The 20,703-nt window shown below is 42.3% G+C and overlaps 2 protein-coding genes across 6 annotated transcripts in view; one reads left to right on the top strand and one right to left on the bottom strand.

Moving 5' to 3' along the window:
• Window positions 1–3,876: 3,876 nt before the first annotated feature.
• Window positions 3,877–6,015, top strand: LOC125299610. Its single transcript, XM_048250941.1, has 2 exons — window positions 3,877–4,201; window positions 4,924–6,015. Exons 1-2 carry the CDS (start codon window positions 3,967–3,969, stop codon window positions 5,697–5,699), a joined length of 1,011 nt encoding a protein of 336 aa, XP_048106898.1. The 5' UTR covers window positions 3,877–3,966; the 3' UTR covers window positions 5,700–6,015.
• Window positions 6,016–18,252: 12,237 nt separating this feature from the next.
• The window catches only part of sgk1 (serum/glucocorticoid regulated kinase 1), a 48,563-nt gene continuing 46,112 nt past the window's right edge, over window positions 18,253–20,703 (bottom strand). For all 5 annotated transcript variants that reach the window (XM_048250168.1, XM_048250169.1, XM_048250171.1 and 2 more), the window contains 4 exons: window positions 20,591–20,686; window positions 19,523–19,678; window positions 19,280–19,369; window positions 18,253–19,078 (listed from right to left, as the gene is read on the bottom strand). In XM_048250168.1, the coding sequence (XP_048106125.1) occupies window positions 18,911–19,078; window positions 19,280–19,369; window positions 19,523–19,678; window positions 20,591–20,686 (510 nt within the window). In that variant the 3' untranslated portion in view covers window positions 18,253–18,910. The remainder of the gene's footprint in view (window positions 19,079–19,279; window positions 19,370–19,522; window positions 19,679–20,590; window positions 20,687–20,703) is intronic.

Raw genomic sequence — 20,703 nt, 5'->3', positions numbered from 1 at the left:
CACGTCATCAGCATCCAAGTTAATTATAGGACCTCTTTCTCTGTCGCCATCAGCATAAAGGCCTCAAAATTATCCTGTGACAATCGTGTCCTTAGGCGATTCTTGATTAATTTAGGAGTGGAAAAACTCAGTTTGCATGCCACTTGAGTACATGACAGTGTTAGTAGGAATTCATTTGCTAACCATATATAGTTGTAGGCACAGGTAAAGAGGTTTAACTGCTGGAGAAGGAAATAGCAACAGATTGCACAATTCTTGCAGGTAGCACATTTCTTGCTTACCAGGTTTATTTCTGTATCTTCCTATATCTCCGCGGCATCATAAAGTCCGACGCTTTGACTGTATACTCGTTGAGGAGACTTTTTCAGGCTGTCCCAGTGCGTGGCGAGATGTGTCAATTCCGACTGTAGATTTTCAACCGTAGCACCTTCACTTAAGCAGACATTCTCTTATGTTTCGAAGTGCATTTGGGGGCAGTTTATTAGCTTTTATAAGGGGAAAATTCTGAGGATCAAGGCATGCTAGATCGGCAATTCCCCGTGCTGAAGGAAGTAGACGCATTCGGTTTTAAAATTCCCAGAAGTCATTGCTTAATGTAGCCTAACTTTTGTAAACCAATAATAAGATAAAAGATAAAGGCAGCATATTTATTGTATTCCAATTTCAAACAATGCACTTTTAAATAATTTGATTGAATAAGGTTACAAAAGAATGTAGACTGATGTAAATATTGAGGGTCACCATGACTGTAGTGTAGAGATAGCCTGGCGGGCCATCCTATATCATTGAAATGTATAGTCTGGCATCGAACCATTCACCTCGCTTAATCCAAGGGGCGGGCAGAGAATTGTCTTTCAAACTGCCTAGGCATGCAATAGGCCAGCGCTACGACCATATCCGTATCCGGTCGGCAAAACGGCAAATACATCCTTCTTCGAAAGGAATGACGAAGTGCATTGTGTTGCTCAACTTTCAAAGAAAAAAAGAAGAAGTCCAACTTCTCCAAAGTTGACGCCAACGCCGATTCAAACAACCGGCCACCAGCCATAGCCACCTTCCTTGTTGTTCACCGTCGCAGGACTGTCGTTATCCTGTTAAGCCCGCCTTAAGACTCTCTAACAAAATAGGGCGCTGTGATTGGATGAGGTCCACGGCGTCAGCCAATAGAAATCCCTATGGTTTGATACTAGATGTACAGGCTGAGCAAATTAATTTGCCGCCGCTAGGGTGCGTCTAGATTTCTAGGCTAGTGTAGAGACTCATGTCTGGTATAAATACTGATCAGTTTCCTACTATGGTTAGGAGGGCAAGTGGCTAGGGAGAGAGTGTAGCTAGTTTCGGAAAGGGCCTTTCACTCACAGATAACAAATTCATTTGAATTTGATGGTCAAAGGTCATAGGTCAAGGTCATTGTGACCTCACATTCTTGTGAGGAATGCCTATAGGAAGTTTTTTTTTTCTTTCAAATTCGGCACATACAGTCACTTATACTCAAAGATGAACTGATTAGATTTAAGTGGTCAATGTTACTGTGACCTCTCAAAAAAACAACATGCCTACTGTATTTTTACACCTTGAACACAATATCCTGGAAACACCTTGAGGGAGTTATTTCAAATTTAGCACAACTTAGGCCCTGTACACACATACCCAGATATTTTATTTTGGGTCTTTCGACCACACGTAAACAGTGTTTTAGCCCACACAGATAATTTTTTAAAACCTTCTAACGGCGCTCGGGGACCAATGAGTCCCCGAGGGCACTTCAGCCGTTCCTACTGGTCGGGGTTTGAACCGGCAACCCTTCAGTTACAAGGCCGAAGCACTAACTAGTAGGCCATGGCTGTCCCCGTGGACAAGGACGTGATGGTTACTTTGGGTATTGAGTGTTCGTATATATAGCAAGTCAGGCAGTACTCTCCTGGGCTTTACTTGTTTTGTAGCCTACTGTACCTCGATGTCCATCCATCGTAAAAACATGTCTGTAGACCCTGCTTATTAGTACAAGTTGTTTTAAAGCAGACACTCTGACATGGTATAACCACCTAGCTTCATGTTAGGGTCCCACAAGGAAATGTGTCTGAAACATTGAAAACATGATAATGTACATTACTTGTGAATCTGTTTCCATTGCATGCCATATGACCAGTGGTTAAAGTGGGATTTGGCAGGTGGGCTCCCCTAAAATCCAGTGTCGATTGCAACGGGAAAAATTACTCACCGTTGGACAACATATTGAGTATCGTGGTGTAGCAATACTTTTTGGACAAGAATTGATAGCTTCTTGGTCATCTCTGTACACGCGAAAATTAACTACCCATTTATTTTAACAATATAATCGCGCTATATCGTTGGTATGAAAGAATATATTTATTATTAAATTATCCGAGGTGGCGGAACTGCGTTCCTCCCACTTTAATTCCTGCATATGACTGCTGTCTGCTGTGTTGGGCTAATGGAGTAATGCCAAGCTAGATCAACATTTTCCCATGTTAAAACAATTTATCACATGAAAAATAACAATGTTATTATCATGTGATAATAACAATAATAACAATACTCTTGTGTTTCCAGGATATCATGTTCAAGTTGTAAAAATATTTTTTAGTGAATAGTGAAATAGTTTTTTTTTTTTGTGAGGTCAGAATAATATTGACCTTTCACCACCCAAATATAATCAGCCACAAAACTTCTGTGACTTTTTTTGAGGACGGTCACTGAAAGGAGCTGTAACAAATATCGGAGGCTGCTGAAAAGGCAAGCCAATGGCTATGGCACTCACATGCTATTTTGGGTCATGTTGTAACCTGAATTGACTCTGAGACGCTGCTGCTGTGTTTCTGGGGTGGCAGTTGTTGGTGCCTACATCAAAGGGCTTGGCGTGGTCGTCTGTGTATGTTGTTGATCAGATCATAAGTGTCCACAGTAATGAAGAGGAATGACTGGAGAATTTATGATATTGCTTGGTATGTTGGTATGTTGCTGAACGGATCATAAATGGGCATAGCAAAAACAGGAATGACTGAAGAATTTGTGACATTGGTTGGTAGTTGGTACTAAATATTTGCTGGTATTTGTTGGTGTCTGCATCAAAGGCTTGCGGTTTGACTGGGTATGTTAATGATCAGATAATAAACCGCCACAACAATGAAGAGGATTGACTGAAGAATATGTAGGTATTTGTGGGTGCCCACATCAAGGGCTTACAGTTGGTCTGGTTATGTTGCTGATTGGATCAGAAACTGTGGGAGCAAAGTAGAGGAATGACCAAAGACTTTGGTGGTACTTTTTGGTGCCCTCATTAAGGGTTGGTGTTTTGTTTGTTGTATAGTTGCTGATGGGATCATAAATGGCCACAGCAAAAGGTGCCCGCATCAAGGGATTCAGTTAGCTTGGCTGTGTTGTTGATCGGATCATAAACGGCCACAGCAAAGAAGACAAATTACCAAAAAATGTGTCGGTATTGGTTGGTAGACAACCTATCATGAGTGTGGAGGGAGCTGGGTCTGAGAGTCCAGATACCACTGTTGAGCCTTCTGGAGGTCACCGATGAATGACAAAAGTGCAAGTGAATATTTGTACCAAATTTGAAAAAACATCCCTACAGGCATTTATGATATATAATTTGCAAGGTCCTTGACCTCGACCTTTGACCACCAGATTCAAATATTTGTTATCTGTTATCTTATCTTATCTTGGAGTCAAAGTGAATATTTGTATCACATATTAAATTACGTCATGGATTTTTTGAGATTTATCCACCACAAAGGGAAATCCATAAGGTCACAGTGACCTTGACCTTTGGCTACCAAAATGTTACAAGTTATTATTGAGAGTGAGGAGTAGTTGTCATGTTTTTTTAGCCCCGCCCCCAACGCCATTTTGAACGTCAAGCCTCAAGCTACCTCGGCTGTCACCGATAGATAGAGAAGCACAACGGAGATTTTTGGTACTTTGTGTTTCGCAATGCCTACAACATGCTGCGTGAAGAACTGCCACAGCAGGTCGAACGATCAACAGGGGAACAAGACTGGAGTCCGTTTTTTTCGGTTCCCTTTATGGAAAAGGATGTATGGAGAGCAAGTTGCTGAGGTGACTAAGAGACGTCGAATGGCCTGGGTAGCAGCGATGAGAAGAAGGGACATCACTTTCGACAACATTTCGAAGAGTATGCGAGTGTGTTCTCAGCATTTTCACTCGGGTAAGCTCTCAATATATTTCATAAAATGTGTTTATTTTGTTGACTGCTTAAGCTAGTCTATCTATCTAAAGAGTATGTGTCCTTGTTAGGCTACGTAAACTTTACTCTGATATCGCTACTAACGTTAGCTATGATACTACGTTAGCCACCTACTTGCTTGTGCTACTTTGTAACATAAACTGTAGCAGCAAACATAAACTGCCAACTTTGTAACGTTGGCTGCGCTATATACAACATATTTTGAGATGGACATGATATTTAAGTTTGTCTCTGATGTGTTTGTTTCACAACACAGTGGTTCTCCTTGCTAACTTTGCACACTTCCCTCACTTCCCTCTACTACTTGTCACCTTAATGTTCACCTTTGTTATGCCAGCTTACCTTTGTTTTTGTTTTTTGCCAATTACAGTAATGGGTTGTGTAATGGGTCTACCAGATACAAGGATACAAGGAAGTTTATTGTCACATGCATATAGTTACTGGAAGTAAGAAATGCAGTGAAATTATGTCTAGTGTCAGCCTATTTGTGCATTAATGGGGGCGGGGGGGGGGGGGGGGTAAAAGTGCAGTAGAAGAGGGGTTTAGTAGATTAAGTGGCAAGGGCTGCATAAAAAAGGTGGGGGAGGATTGGGATTGGGTGGGGGGCACCAACAAGGAGCACCCAAGAGCAAGACCTCATGCATCATGTAAATTCACACCTTTTCATAATTACTCTACTTTAGGTGAACCATCCTATGAAATGCTGGAGAATCACCCTGACTGGAAGCCATCTTTGTTGTTGGGCCATGATGATGTTCAGATGACTGATGAGGCAAGGTTTCAGCGGAGCCTGAAGCGAAAGGTGGTGGCTGAGGATCTGTATGCTGAGCCACTGCAGGTGCAACCAAAGAACCTGGATGCTGAGCTGCCGCATCCAGAGGAGCTGGATGCTGAGCCACCCCAGGTGCAACCAGAGGACATGGATGCTGAGCCGCTGCAAGAGCTTCCAGAGGACCTGGATGCTGAGCAGCCAGTCATGACCAGTGCAGAATGTGAATTCTGCACTTCGAGGCAAGCCCTGATCGTCAGTCTGTTGGAGGAGAACAGACATCTGAAGGAGGAGCTTGAGGAATACAGGATGGATGAAAGGTTTCTGAGGGGTGATGATGAGAAAGTGAAGTACTACACTGGACTTCCTAACTTCGCAATTTTTCAGGCAATGTTGCTCAACATCCTACCATATATCCATCAAGGAAAGAGGAAGCTTACAGCATTCCAGTGCGTCCTGTTGACCCTGATGCGTCTCAGGTTAGACCTGCCTTTTCAACACCTCAGTCACCTGTTTCAAGTTCACAGAACAACAGTCGGTGTTGCTTTTCAACAGACTATTGAAGTGTTGTATGCCCGCCTGTCTCTAATTGTGCACTGGCCAAGCAGAGACTGTTTGATGGTTAGTATGCCCCACCAGTTCATCGAATCATTTGGAAAGCATGTTGCTGCAATTGTGGATTGTTTCTAAATTTTCATTGAAAAACCGTCTAATCTTCATGCAAGAGCCCAGACTGCAAAAGATGTTGAGGAGACCAGGGCTATAGCTCACCTTAGAATTCATGTGGAGAGAGTGATTGGTCTTGTCCGCAACAAGTACAGAGTCTTACACACAGTAGTACCCATCCATATGATTCTGCCTTGTGAGGGTGAGGCTGTAACGTTTTTAGACAAGATTGTAATCATTTGTTGTGCCCTTACCAACATGTGTGAAAGTGTCATTATTTGAAATGTATAAAACAAATTTATGCTTTGACTGTGAGTGTGAAATAAACATTTGAAACATGTTTGATTTTACTGTGTTTTATTTACAGGTAGGTTAAAAAAACAGATGTGTTTGAATAACCATCAGGAAAAACATGCAAAGTGCAAGAACATGTAGTGAAATAATAAGTAGTGCATGAACAAGCAGTGCAAACGTAAATCGTAAATAGTAAGAAGAGGCCAGTGTAAACGAATAATTTACTATTAACATTTCAGTTAAATTGATGTAAACATTAATGGTGGTGGGGGGTGAGGAAGAAAACAAGATGAGAAGGTAAAAAGTTGATATTATGTTATTGCTAAAGTAAAGTTGGCAAAGCCAAGGAGCGTTAGTGGGGAGGGTGTCCACAAGCCCCACTGCAGGATGCTGATGCTTGGGAGGTAGGTTGTTTTGTGAAGTGTTTTGCCACTAGTTCTGGGAGACACACCTCAGTAAAGAACTCCTGGGCCTTCTGTAGACGTGGCTCCCAAAATGCTCGGCCTTGGAAAATGCGCAGAAACGCACAGTCCCTCTTTGTCCAGACAACAAAGTCACAGTACATCCTCTCTGTAACAAACATTTGTGTCTGGACCTGGCTGTAGTATGGATGACTTGTTTTCAGATGCATCTGCCCTTTCTAATACAGAGGGAAGCTGCTGTCGTTGGAGGAGCATGCATCAAGAATGGTGCTGTCCTTGTATTTCGCAGGACACTTGATCTCAATGCAGCCTTTTCCACAGCAAGTGCACTCCACAATTGCATCTGGTGATGCTCCTACTTGTGGAAATGCAGGATTTACAAAATTTTTCTGCACCACTGGTTGTGGTGTTTTTGGTTGGTCCTGGAAATGTATTCCTGCCTCGCCCTCTCCTCCTGTTTGATGCCCCAAGTGGTGGCTGCTGTTCCTGGGCCGCGCTGAGGGTAGCAGACTCTCTTCACAGTAGACAGGGCTGGTGAGTGGATGTCGGTGGCATAAACACTGTGCATGGAGGAGGCTGTAATTCTCCCTGCTCGTGCCGCAAACCACAGCGAGGATGTGTGCTGCCCCCTTGTCCTTTGCTCGATCTGTGCTGCCTGTATGTCTGTAATATTAGCAATGACTCCTAACGCCTGGCAGTGCTGGCGCAGAGCTGAGAAATCAGAGGTGTCAAGTGTGCATGTACCATGCAGATTTGCCAGGGACTTCAAGTCTCTGATGGAGAGAGTGGGGTCACGGTATTCATCACAGTACCTTGGCGTCACACTGAGAAAAACTGACCTTGTGCCTGTTCTGTGTATGTCACTGTAGATCTTGTCCATGTCTTCTGATGTTGGTGCTGGGGTCAGAGTTGTAGCTTTGGTTGCACGTGTTCTGAAAGCAGGTCTGCTGTGGCTCTCACCATCGATGACGCTGTTCAAGGAAGCGAGCGTTTGGCTGCAGCTGATGTGAAGTCTATCTTGTGACCAACCTCTGGATGGACTTTGTTGATGTTGCCTGGTAACATCCAGTAGGCTGGTTCATCAGTCACTGTGGCCTGTTCCTTTAGTCGCACTGATGCTTCCACCTTGAAAAGAAGGGCCCCAACATGAGTGCAAGACTCAGCTACACCAGCCATGCAGATGCAGTGAGCGGACACCGCCTCCCCAGAAGGTGCAAGAATGACCCAGGGTGTCAGAGGAGGTTGACTGAGGCGCTGTGAATGCATGACCTGTAAAAAGATTAAATAAAGTAAATAAATTAGAGAAGTAGTATATCATAAGCGCCATCAGTGAGTCACTATAGCCCAGTGTTACTCATTGCGCGGCTCGTCAAGCTATAATTGGTGGCTCGCAGATTTCGCCAAATTGGTGGCTCGCAGATGGCCTTTCGCCAAAGGCCATCATCTCTGATAAAAACAAAAGTAGGCTCTGATTTAGCCTAGTCTACTGTATGACTTCAACGAGGTGATCTTAAGTTTCGTTCTGCTTACAGTATCTCACTGCCACTGCAATGCCTTTGAATGCAATCCGCTGCCCTGTTTACAAATGCTATAGCGGACTTAAACTGCCACCTTGTGGCGATAAGTTGTAATACATTTCACGCAGCACGAATGAAGTGGCCACTTCTAAATGGGACCCACTGTGGTAACAGTCAATACATTGTTTCAAATGTGCTTCATAAACATACAATATTGCACTACAAAAACGCAAACATCTGAATTACACTTCCCCCTTCACCCAAATACAGTATTGAAGGTGAAAGGAAGTTATTAAGCCTTAATAGTGCTTCCTAAAGGGGGTATTGTCAAACCTGCTACTACTAATACTAAAAATACAGCATGAAGAAAGTCAAGGACATGCATGCCAGCTTCCGCTCATCCCAGTATTAAAGCAAATCTGGTCTTAAATGAAAATGTATTGGCTGTGTTATTTCTTTTTTGTGGGATGTCCAATTTATATGTAGAAATGCACATTTGCAAAGGTGACTTAGTATGTTGTCGTAAAAGTGGCTCTCCTTATGATTTTGCACTGCCAATGTGGCTCTTGTGAAAAAAATAGTGAGGATCACTGCTATAGCTGCTAGCCTGTCCGGGAGATTCCCGAAGTGTCTGGGGGATTTGGCAAACCTTCTGCCTAACCATCTCCATGATATTTTCCCTACTTCAACATCACACTAATAGCAGCGAGTAGGCTATGAATCAGAAAACGAACACAATTCTACACATATTTACAAGCAAAAATAGAGTTGCTCTCAAAAAAAGTTGCAGAAGACGTTTACTGTCCAATGTTTATGAAACAATGCTAGGCTAATGTAACAGCGTAGTTAGTAGCATGTAGCATTTGACGTTAGAGCTAGTATCGATAGCTTTTAGCTCCTTACCTTAGCAAGTACCACGGTGTTCTTACAGCCTCCAGGCTTGTAGATCTGCAGGTCTTGCACCCATCCACAGCAGAACTGTTCATGGCTTTCCAAGGACTTGTAGCATTTGAACTGCTACTTGGTGTAATAGCTCACACCATACACAAGGTAATTAACCATGTCCATGTAAGTCCAAGGTGGTAGAGCATTCATGTCGCGGCTCCATTCTCCAGCTGACAGCTCATAAGGGTCGATCTGGTTTATTTCACAAAGTTTCTCTAAATACCGCTGCTTTGCTGTGGCATTCAGCTTCTCCCTGTACATTCTCTTTGTCGTCTTCTCCTTGTCCATGTCTAATTGATGTAAAGCAAAATATTTCTCTCACTGTGTCTCGCTTATCGATGCTGTCTTCACTTCTCCCGCTGTGTCTGCCGCAAATTACCATGACAACCGGATTTCTTGACGTTCAAAATGGCAGCTTCTCCTAAAACTACAGGAAAAGATCACGTGATCTGACGTAGCTCCTCACTCAATTTGAATCCAAATAACTGTTTATAGCCCTGAGATATGTTGGAGACATAGAACTGTACAGACTATGGTTGGAGATATCAAATTTGCAAATATTGGACCTACGGGTATACTGGTGTATGTCACCCAATGATGTCATTTTGAGCTACCTTAAGGAATATATTGCACTCAGGACATTAAATCTAGCTTGGATTAGATCAGTAGACATGATTGATGATAATATATCTCCATTTGTCCACCATAAATTACCTAAACATTATGTTTCAACCAATCATTGAAATAGATATGTATTTGAAATCACTGGCTGGATCACACTATTTAGGCGGTTACAGCGACAAAAATAATAAAAAGGCCGAGCATTTTTCTTTTGATTTATTAAGTCCACATGGCCCTTTTATGTGCAGAAAGAATTTTGAAAAAAGGAGGTTGCTCATCGGAGATATTCAGGTATTCGCCAAAAGGCATGTGACATAGTGGATACATGCAGTGACTGACGCCAGTCACACCTTACGCCTTGTAACTCCAGTTTTAAACTAACCTTGGATGGACCTTTGATGGCATGGATTGTTACTTTGCTGTGTTTAAATCTGACAGCAAGAGGGATGTCAACATTTTATGCAATTGTGGGCCTTTTTTTTTAGTTTTTTTGGCCTAAAACAAGGACGGGGGCCTAACTCCCCCTGGGTTGTTAATTTTGTACTATTTTGGCTTTTTGAGTTTTTAGGTGGACCCTTCAAACTGTCCAAGTTTCATCAAAATCGGTGACGTAGCATGTATCACCCCCGCCTGGTCCTCTCATGGACACACTCTTAAGACATTAAGATCAATTTCCAAAAGATGATTTTATATTCCTCTTTTTAGCCAATAATTCTGGGGGCAACTGTACTTTACACCTCTCCAACAAGGATGAAAAGGATAAGATTTCTTTCCTGTCAACATGTCTCAGAAAGCCACAGACACACCTTCAAACTTTCAAGAGAAACGAGACAGAAATATGGAACCCACTCCACACATACCCATTATAGCTGACTCGATTTTCCAAGACGCCACTCTTCAATCTAGGCTAGTTGGCGTCCCTGTTCTCTTCTGTGGCTGAGCAGATAGTGTTAAAGAGGGTGTTGGGAGATGAACGCGACACAAGACTGATGTGTACTAGTGCTGATTTAGTTGGGCAGCAATCGTCTCAGGTTGTCCGATAACAACAGGAAGATGTCACATTCCAAACTGTTGGTTTATTCACACATTTCAGAAACATGCCACTTATCTAGTAGATCTCTTGACATAAGACCGTGGTTTCTATAAACAGAATGAATAAGACATACCCATTGTGCACATCACATACTAATGTATTCCTGAAATAAAGCTTAATTATTCTATGCAAGCAGGAAAAGAGTCTGACACTTTACAATAAGAATATAACCACTACTCAGCTGTAGCTTACCATCTGAATATACATCTGAATATGTACATATACATATACATCTGAATATGTATATAAATACCTTCTGTGCAGATACATATACATTATAAATGCAGACATGGTAACTATTACAGTTACTAAATTGTGCTAATTGACATGGCAGAGGTACTGTCCCTTTAAGACATGAGTAAACATTGTATACTGAACACGCTACAGTTCCTTCAAAGAAGTAACAAATGCGTCGCCACACGCGACAACAATTACACATTAATAACTAGAAATGCAATTCCAAGGAATTACCAGTGCATGAAAATGCAAAAGTTGAGATGTAAAATATCATGTATAGTTAAAATAGATAATACAGAGATGGTTACTATGGTGATGCTAGGATAGACATGGTGGTTGCATAGCTTAATAAAAGTTGATAGTTTAAAAGTAGACCGTTTAAAAGTTAAATGTAGATAGTTTAAAAGTTGTTGATAGACAGCTAGTTTAATAGATAGTTTAAAAGTAGACTGTTTAAAAGTTGAATGTAGATAGTTTAAAAGTTGTTGATAGATAACTAGTTTAATAGATAGATAGTTTAATGATCATTTTAAAAGTAGACAGTTTAAAAGTTGAATGTAAATAGTTTAAAAGTTGTTGACAGACTGAAAGTTTAATGAATGTTGATATTCAAATAGTTTAATGGCTGTGTATAGGTAGATATTTGACGATAACTGAAAGTTGGAATGGCTCCAATGTTTGCTAGCAGTTTTGCTAACAATGTTAACTGTGCTAACCATGCTACTTAGGTAATGTTTTGTAGCAGTTTTGCTAAAAATGTTAACTATGTTAACCATGCTACTTAGCTAATGTTTTCTAGCAGTTTTGTTAAAAATGCTAACTAATGCTAACTATGTTAACCATGCTACTTAGCTAACGTTTTCTAGCAGTTTTGCAAAAAATTTTTAACAATATTAACTATGCTAACATGCTAACAATGTTAACAATGCTAACTAGCTACAGTGGGTAGGAGTCATAGTTGATGACAAGTAGGGTTGCAAAATTCTGGGAATTTTGGAAACTTTCCATGGGAATTAACGGGAATATATGGGAATTAACAGGAATAAACAGGAATTAATGGGAATAAACTGGGAATTTTTAATATGGCAAGTTAGTCTATAACAGGGAACTTAAATGTAGTGGACAAAACCCCATCTTGCAGCATAATATTAGTTAAAACAACCTCATTTAATGCAATTTCAGTCAAATTTCTACCCTGCACATATGTCAATCACATGCACACAGCAATCGGCATAGGCTGCTAGACATAAAGGAAATCTATGGTGTGTTCATATGCATGGGGAAAAAATGTTCCAACCAATTGGATTTTGTTGTTGAGTGGTGTAGTGTATCTTGGGCAGTTCAGTGTTGCTAGTTTAGCACACTAGTAAACCATAGGCAGAGAATGGGATTCCCGCTAGCATGCTAGCTAGCTTTGTATGCTAAGCTAAGCAAAAATCCGAACATACAAATCATATTGCTTATTACGAAACAAAATGTTAATGTTTGTATACGAAACAGTTAGTATGAATTACCCAAAATTCCATGTTAATTTCCGTAAATTCCCATTATTCCCTTTAGTTCCATGAAAGCTTCCAATTTGGAATATTTCCAAAATTCCCCAGCTTAACTTCCCATGGTAAGTTTCCGGAAAGTTTCCGGAAATTTACCAGAAATTTTCCGCCCCTTTGCAACCCTAATGACAAGTGACAGTTACAATTGCTGAACAGTTAAAAAGTTCAGTAGTTTAAAGGGTTAAATTGTTTAACAGTGAATTATTGTAGAGATTACTTTTATTTAGAAACTTTTATTTAGTTTTTGGCAGAGGAAGCAGTTGAACAGGATGTGTAGTCATAAGAGAGACAGTTTGTATGCTTAAAGCCTGAGACTTGCAGTTGCTGCAGGTGGCCTGGCCGCAATTTTTTTTTTGTAGGGTGGTAGGGGAAGAGTCCCGCCCTACTCGCCCTGTGATTGGCCAGCTGAGGCTAGAAGGCTACAACCTCATCCGTTTCTATGGAGATGGATAGTAATCAAATCATCATTCTGGTCGTGGACATTGAACAATTTTAAAGATAGTTGAAGTTATCAGCCAAAGACTGTAAAATAGGTTGTTTGTGTTTGGGGGTTTCCCCCCAACTAATTTTATTTATATCAACTTATTTTTTTTAATTCCCTACTGATAGGTGTTCTATATATATCTATGGGTAGTATCTAAACTTCGTGAGCTAGAATCTAACTGACAACTAGCATAGCAACCTGCTAACAAGGATTGCATTGATTAAGGTTAGGGTTGAAGTTGTCAACCAAATACTGTAAAATAGCTTGTTTACAGTCTATCTTGTCAACATGCTGAATAAGTGTTACGGTATTTAAGGGGGTTTGGGGGATTTCCCCTCAACTTATTTTTTATAAATTCCCTACTGATAGGTAGCGCTAGCTACTAGCTAGTGGATCCTTCGTGAGCCAGAACCAAACTGACAACTAGCATAGCAACCTGTAGTGCTAGATAGCAGGGATAGCATTAAGGTAACTAGGTTATCAGGGTAATATAAAATTGAACTAGTGTAACGGATGCCAGTTAGCTTAGCTGTGCTTGAGGAACGTTGGTAAACCTCAATCCCCGACGCCTCAAGAGAGCTACTGGCCTGGGCTATTGGCTCAGTTGTTAGCGCGCTTGCCTCCTGATCCGAGGTGCTGCTGTTCGCGGGTTCGAGTCCGGGCGTGTGCAGGGCTGAATCGTGCAGGTTCAACACAACGCAGGTTACACTGACATAATTTATTACCAGGAGTTTAGGACTGTATATTTGCTGCAGGCTTAAAACATGTCATAGTCAGACATTTCGGTGGGATATTTTATAATTTCCCATGACTGATACTAGTGATAGAAGCCCATCAGTTTTGTCTTTTGATTTTTTAACGTTCTTATCCGATTTAGCCAGAGAGGCAGCAACTGTCATTCATGCATAACCCCAGCCAATCACAGACAGAGTAGGGCGTATTCTCATGCATATCCCAGCCAATCACATACAGAGTAGGGCGGTATTGGCCAATCACAGACAGTCTTCCGCTACCACCCTACAAAAAAAAAAAAAAAATTGTGGCCTGGCCACCTGGCATAGGATTGTAATTGCTTAACGGCTCTATTGTGATGTCATCAGCCCAGTGTTAAGTCTATGGGGAAATTTTGAATAGTTTTTAATTAACAGTTTAAAAAGTATAAAAGTTACAAAGATGAAACATACAAAACACCCATGCCCTAAGTAAGACCTACGTAACATAGTTTGAATGAAGTTTCAACGTTAAACGGTTGAAGCTGCATTAAATGCGTTAGAAGAAGAAGCCTGGGAAGAACAGTACAGTGCATTTTCATGCAGTGTAATAACTAACGCTTCGCATGTTACTGCAGATAGGCAAACACAAACATTTGCAAAGTCTTACAGTCTCATGGACGCACGGTAGCAATAATAACAGAGAAATGTCTTTGTAGTATCCGCCGAACTCCAAAGACAGGAAAAAAGTTCCTCCTCCACTCTTTGCGGTCGTAGATCCATCTGCCGCCGGTGCGAGGTAATTGGCTGTTCTGATTGGTTCACGAGCTGAGCACTCTGTCTGACCACTAGGTTAGCACGTGAACAGTGTGCAGAATCCTTGGCCCACGCATCATGGGCTCCGCAGCTGGGTACAACTAGTTGAACAGATAGAGTAGAGTTGTGTTTGAGTACTGTACAGAGTCGTATTGGCTAAAAACAATCTGATTCCGGCAGGTGGGTAACACACCTGCTGCTTGTGGTACTCTTCGTGGCCATGGTCCGGTCCCTTTTTTTGGTTAGCCTACCTGGTAACAGCAGTTACTCGGGTGACAAAGACACAATAATAGGCCACACTGAATGCAACAATTTCTCTGAAACCTGTTTGACTGTGTAGACTCCTATAAAGCTGAATATGAGGATCAGACAGAGGGAACTGCAGTCCACTCTAAGCGACATTTCTGTAGATTAATTAAGAAGCCACGGCTGTATAAGCAGATTTCTATTAATTTCTCAGTAATTTAAGGCATGTGGTAGCCAACCTTTGATCATCTCTGAGTCTGTGCATAAATCAATTCACCACTAAACATGTCTGGTGTGAGTGTATCAATTCCCAATCTTACCAACAGATGGCAGTACAGTTCCATGCATGCAGGTTGTACTATTTACATTGTTTTCTTTGTCTGTGTAGTGTCAAGTCAGTGGTCAATGCAGACAGACAGCTGAGAGTGCTGGTACAGGAGTGTGTGTGTGTGGGGGGGGAGTGTGTATGGGGAGCTGGACAGAAAGACAGGCTGCTAAAAGCCTGTGGGGTGCAGGTTGGTGTGAGCGCTTAGGAACAGATAACCCGGACAGCTAAGCAGTTAGTTGTGGAATGAAAATATGCCTCTACACAGGCAACAAATTAAATATGCCCCTACACAGGCAACACATTAAATATGCCTCTACACAGGCAACACATTAACATGAAATATGTCCCTACACAGGCAACACATGAAATATGCCCCTACACAGGCAACACATTAAATATGCCCCTACACAGGCAACACATTAACATGAAATATGCTCCTACACAGGCAACACATGAAAAGTGCCCTACACGGGCAATACATTAACATGAAATATGCCCCTACACAGGCAACACATTAACATGAAATATGCCCCCACACAGGCAACTCATTAATATGAAATATGCCCCTACACAGGCAACTCATTAAATATGCCTCTACACAGGCAACACATTAACATGAAATATGCCCCTACACAGGCAACACATTAAATATGCCTCTACACAGGCAACACATTAAATATGCCCCTACACAGGCAACACATTAAATATGCCCCTACACAGGCAACACATGAAGAAACACTGTTCTAGTAAACAGAGAGAGACACATTACCATAGATATTTTACACCATTTGATAGAACTGATCCTTCTGATTACAATGGTATGTATCGCCCATTGATGGTATGTAATATACTCAAGAAATAAGGCTTTTTGTGTAAGGAGGTCATCCAGCACCAAAAATGGAATGTTCGGCACGGGCATGAAAGGGTTAAGTACAGTCCAGCTATGGTCCAACCTACAAACTCCAGTCCAGCACATATCTTTATCTTATCAAGGTTACTGTTCATAATGGCTACAGTAAATGTCCCTTGAGTCTTGAGTGGAGACAGACCTCCTGCCCTATGACTCAGAAATGGCATATAGACATACATCACACACACACACACACACACACACACACACACACACACACACATTATAAGTACATATACTGTTCATGCATGTACTGTATACATATTGTGTGTGTGTGTGTGTGTGTTGGACTTCTGGGTGTGCACACATGTATGTGTGTATGTTTGTATGAACATATCCCTCAAATCCCAATTAAAACTCTCCTAAACGCGCATCTCGTCCGTAATATGTTGAAACCCTTTGTTTTGTTTTTGAGTGGGTTGCCAACCCTTGTTGATAGCAATTGTTTTTGTGTACAGATCTCGGACCCTAGGCTGCCTAAAGAGACACGTTTTTTGACGGCATGCTTATGGGGCAGACAGCAAGTGGATCGTTAGGAAAGATTAGATGAATGTGATCATTTATGTTTGGGCCTTTTTTGGGCCTGAAATCGCTGATACAACCTTTAACATCACCTGTACCCTTTTATTGGTCCCACAGCAGCTCAGCTGCCAGTGGTGGGGTGGGTAGGTTCATGAAATGACTGTGTCTGTGTTGAAATGTGCCATTAGTTGAACATTTCTGCTTCTGCATGACAGGAGCAGGAAACTTTGTGTGGAAAAATACCAGAGGTGGCAGTTCAAATTGCAAAAGCAGCTGCACAAGAGATACAGTAGTTCTGGCGCAAGCAGCAACACAGCCCAGTGCCCATGTGTGTGTGTGTGTGTGTGTGTGTGTGTGTGTCTAGCCTGAGGTCATTTCTCAATTTCACTACTCTCTGTGGTCCTAAGAAAGGCCATAAATAATAAGCTTCATGACGAGTTTGTCGGTCACTGCACGAGCCTCATTCTGTCGTTCACAGTACTGTGAGCCACTGCCAGTAAAAATCAATATGATATTACCATAATTTCCATGGCTGTTATTTGGTTCATTGACTTTGACACAAAGTGTCCTATCAATGAGGGCAGTGGTTGTGTGTGTGTGGGCATTCATGCGTCAGTGTGTGTATATTGCATAAGTCATGACGCACTTGCAGTCCCTGTGAACACACACACGAGGGGTCAAGGTCCATACCTCTCCTGAAAGTGGGGCAGGGACCTGGGGTCATCGCCACGGTTGCCCTCCCGTGACACAAACCTGAGCGGTCTTCTTAGTGCATTCAGGAGTGTGGGTGTCAGAGTCTGTACATTCAAATTCACAACTACTCAATTTCCTGTGCTGAGTTTTGTAATGTCAAAACTGACATTGATTGAAAGAATGATTGAAACTGCAGTCTGCAGTTTACCATTGTGCATGTGGTTTGTGATAATAAGCCCCAGAGGTCATGACCCAGGGGTATTAAGGAGGTGGTGCAAGACTGCTCTTGTGAAACTGCGCTCCTAACCAAAAGCACTTCCTCTCTGGTCCAATCCTAATAACCCTCCAAGCTCAGAGAAAGTAACACCAAACCAAATCTCCTTGAGGACGAAAGCTTTGGGGAAAATAACATTCAACTTTTATTGCAAACCATACAAGGTCACATAAATCAAACATTTTACAACTTTACAGTACATCTGACAGTAATTGTTACATACAAGCATACCTTTTGTCAGTTTTATATATATATATATATATATATATATATATATATATATATATATATATATATATATATATGTATTTGTTCCATATACAATAAAACTAGTACACAGACTCGAAATATACAAACAAACTTAAATAGTGGAACATAGTCATATTAAATGGAATGTATGGTCCAGAATGTTGGAATGCATGTCTGAACCCTATTATTACATCATAGAGGCGGCTGGAAGACTAAGGTGACTGGTCTGATAGGTGGGCTTCTCGTTCTGACATCCTTTGGTCCGGCAGGTCCCTATTTACACAAGTGTAGCAGCATCACCTCTGCCACCCTGCTTCCAGTCAACAAAAACAAAACAAAAAACACAAACAAAACGTTCTGTGCGTTTCTTTAGGATCTCATAGCGACAACTGCTGACTGCACACAGTACATTTAGCCACAGTGACAGACAGCCATGTCAGCTGTCGCTAGGTGACACAAGACAACAGACGACAACTACAGAATGCCCCTAAATATGACAGACAATCATCAGACCTAAAACCGGGTCATGTGATTAGTAAAAACATTTAAATGACAAAAATGACAATGGCGACGACAACAACAGCATAAACAACAACATAAATACGGAGTTTGTGTGAGTTCAACCACGACAGAAGGGTGACATGTGGCCGGAAAAGGCACCGTTCAGACACACACGCACACACACACACACACACACACACACACACACACACACACACATTACACACACACCTCTGTAACACTAACACTCCGGCCATCCACCTCACTCTTGGACAAAAAACAGGCAAACTAATTAGACACAAAATAAATAAAACCAGAAAAAAACACTAGCACAGTTTCTCTCCTCTTGATAATCTCTCTATCATCTATTCATCTGTTCATCCTTCTATTCCTCCCTCCATTGGATATGGTGACATTCTACAGAGGCATCACAGGATCCTACGAAAAGGGGTAACCATGGTGATGATGATAATCTTGACAATCAGGAAATGATGATAATGATGATGATGATGATGAGAGTTCTCTCAGTTGTTCTGTTTAAAGGTCCTTATTGGCCAAGAGAGCCTGCTGAGCTGCCTAAAGCCATGTGCAAATATCTTCATTCCAAGGACGGGGGGGGGGGGCATTCAGAAGGGTTCCGATGGGCATTAGTTAGTAGTCCATTATCCAAAGGAATGGTCGTTTTCTCAATGCAGGGATGCAATCGGTTCCAATGGCAGAGGGAGGCGCTACAAGCAAGGGGGAGTCCGTTGGTGGTGTGGGGATACAGGTCCACCTGTGTGTGTGTGTGTGTGTGTATGAGAGAGAGAGAGTTGACGTGCTACAGGTAGGAGTCCATGGCGGGCGCGTAGGAGAAGCCCAGGAAGGCCTCGGCCGCCTCCTTGATGCTGGCCGTCACCAGCGAGCTGTCCGGCGAGCAGCCGATGGAGCTGGACACGGGCTCGTCGGTGAACTCAGGGTCAAAGTGCCGAAGGTCACTTGGGCCCGTCTGCAGGATGGATAGAGAGAGAGAGATGTAGAGAGATGGAGAGAGAGAGAGATGTAGAGAGAGAGAGAGAGAGAGAGAGGGAACACCGTTATCAGACGTGTGGACCAACTACACAGCAAAGCAACATTTTCATGGCTAAAACCTTGATGCCAGTATTGTCTGAAGATTCGTCGTGCAAATCTCTAAGGCATTGGAACGTACCACGTTAGGGTTAAAGGGAGGGGTGATCTTCTTGCCGTTCAGGTCGTCCCAGTTGATTGGGGAGAAAAACATGTGGTTCTTGATTTCAGTCTGTGGACAGAGAGAGGGAGAGTGAAGAGGGGTTATAATCCCATACAGACACTGCATTTAATCTCAGTGTGCATTCAAAAGACCTCCTCACACACACACACACACACACACACACACACACACACACACTCACACTCGGTCACACACACTTACAAAGTCGTCTGTGCAGCCGATCCTCTTGGTGCGGTCCTTCTGTAGAAGTCCCTCCAGTAGGTGGCGCGCTGCGTTGGAGATGTTAGGCTTTAGCTGTAGGGGCTTGTTCAGGATGTTATCGTACATCTCTGCCGTGTTGCGACTGTAGAAAGGCGGCTGCACACACACAAACATAAACAAACAGTTACCACCTGAACACTCCCTCAAAAGAGTCATTAACACGGTTACCACCTGAACACTCCCTCAAAACAGTCATTAACATAGTTACCACCTGAACACTCCCTCAAAAGAGTCATTACGTAACACAGTTACCACCTGAACACTCCCTCAAAAGATTCATTAACACAGTTACCACCCTTAAAGCTTCTCAACTGCTAGTGCATGATTCCATGCATGTATGCAAGTATGCATGTGTTATGCATGTGCGTAACTGTATGCAAACTGTATGCAAACCGCTATATGTTAACTATTGTATGCAGCAAAGTGTACCATTCCACGCTATTCTATATTGCAACATATCATGATGCATATGTATTGCACCATTTGATCATGGGCAGGAGGTGCTGCACACTTCAACCGAACAAGTTTTAAATATTGATTTCATATAGAAGTAGTCCACTATGCTTTAAATACTAGTGCAAGGGCTTCATATAGAAGTAATCCACTATGCTTTAAATACTAGTGCAAGGGCTTCATATAGAAGTAGTCCACTATGCTCTAGTGCAAGGGCTTCATATAGAAGTAGTCCACTATGCTCTAATACTAGGGCAAGGGCCAAGTCCATTTCAATTGAGTCACTTCACAGAATCCGTGGTAAATCCTATTAACTAAATTTAAGATCGCTTCAAATTTCTCTGAGAGCTTCAGAAAGAGTGAGCTGAGATGCCAATCCTTTGCTGAAGGTTCCCCAGTTCTCACGGCAGAACGGAACGGAACCTGCAGCCTGAGCTGACCCTACAGCATGTGATGCTGGAGCCCCCTAGAGAGAGTCTGAGAGCCCACACCGCCCCCTAGTGTTTGCTACTGGAACACACCGCCTGAGCGGGCAGCAGAGGTGTGGATGCTCACCAGGCCGTAGAGCATCTCGTAGAGCACAGCACCGAGACACCACCAGTCCACTGTCCGGTCATACGGCTGCTTGTGTAACACCTCCGGCGCCAGATACTACATCAACACAAGAG

The sequence above is a fragment of the Alosa alosa genome, chromosome 8, assembly GCF_017589495.1.
Source record: "Alosa alosa isolate M-15738 ecotype Scorff River chromosome 8, AALO_Geno_1.1, whole genome shotgun sequence".
NCBI classification, from domain to species: Eukaryota; Metazoa; Chordata; class Actinopteri; order Clupeiformes; family Clupeidae; genus Alosa; species Alosa alosa.
The sequence above is the reverse complement of the archived record's forward strand: the minus strand, read 5'-3'. Positions and strand labels throughout refer to the sequence as shown.

Excerpts from the sequence above, each read along its gene's own strand:
- LOC125299610 (XM_048250941.1), top strand. The coding sequence starts at position 3,967 with ATGCCTACAACATGCTGCGTGAAGAACTGCCACAGCAGGTCGAACGAT. Across the intron at positions 4,202-4,923 it reads TTCTCAGCATTTTCACTCGG|GTGAACCATCCTATGAAATG; the intron begins GTAAGCTCTCAA and ends ACTCTACTTTAG.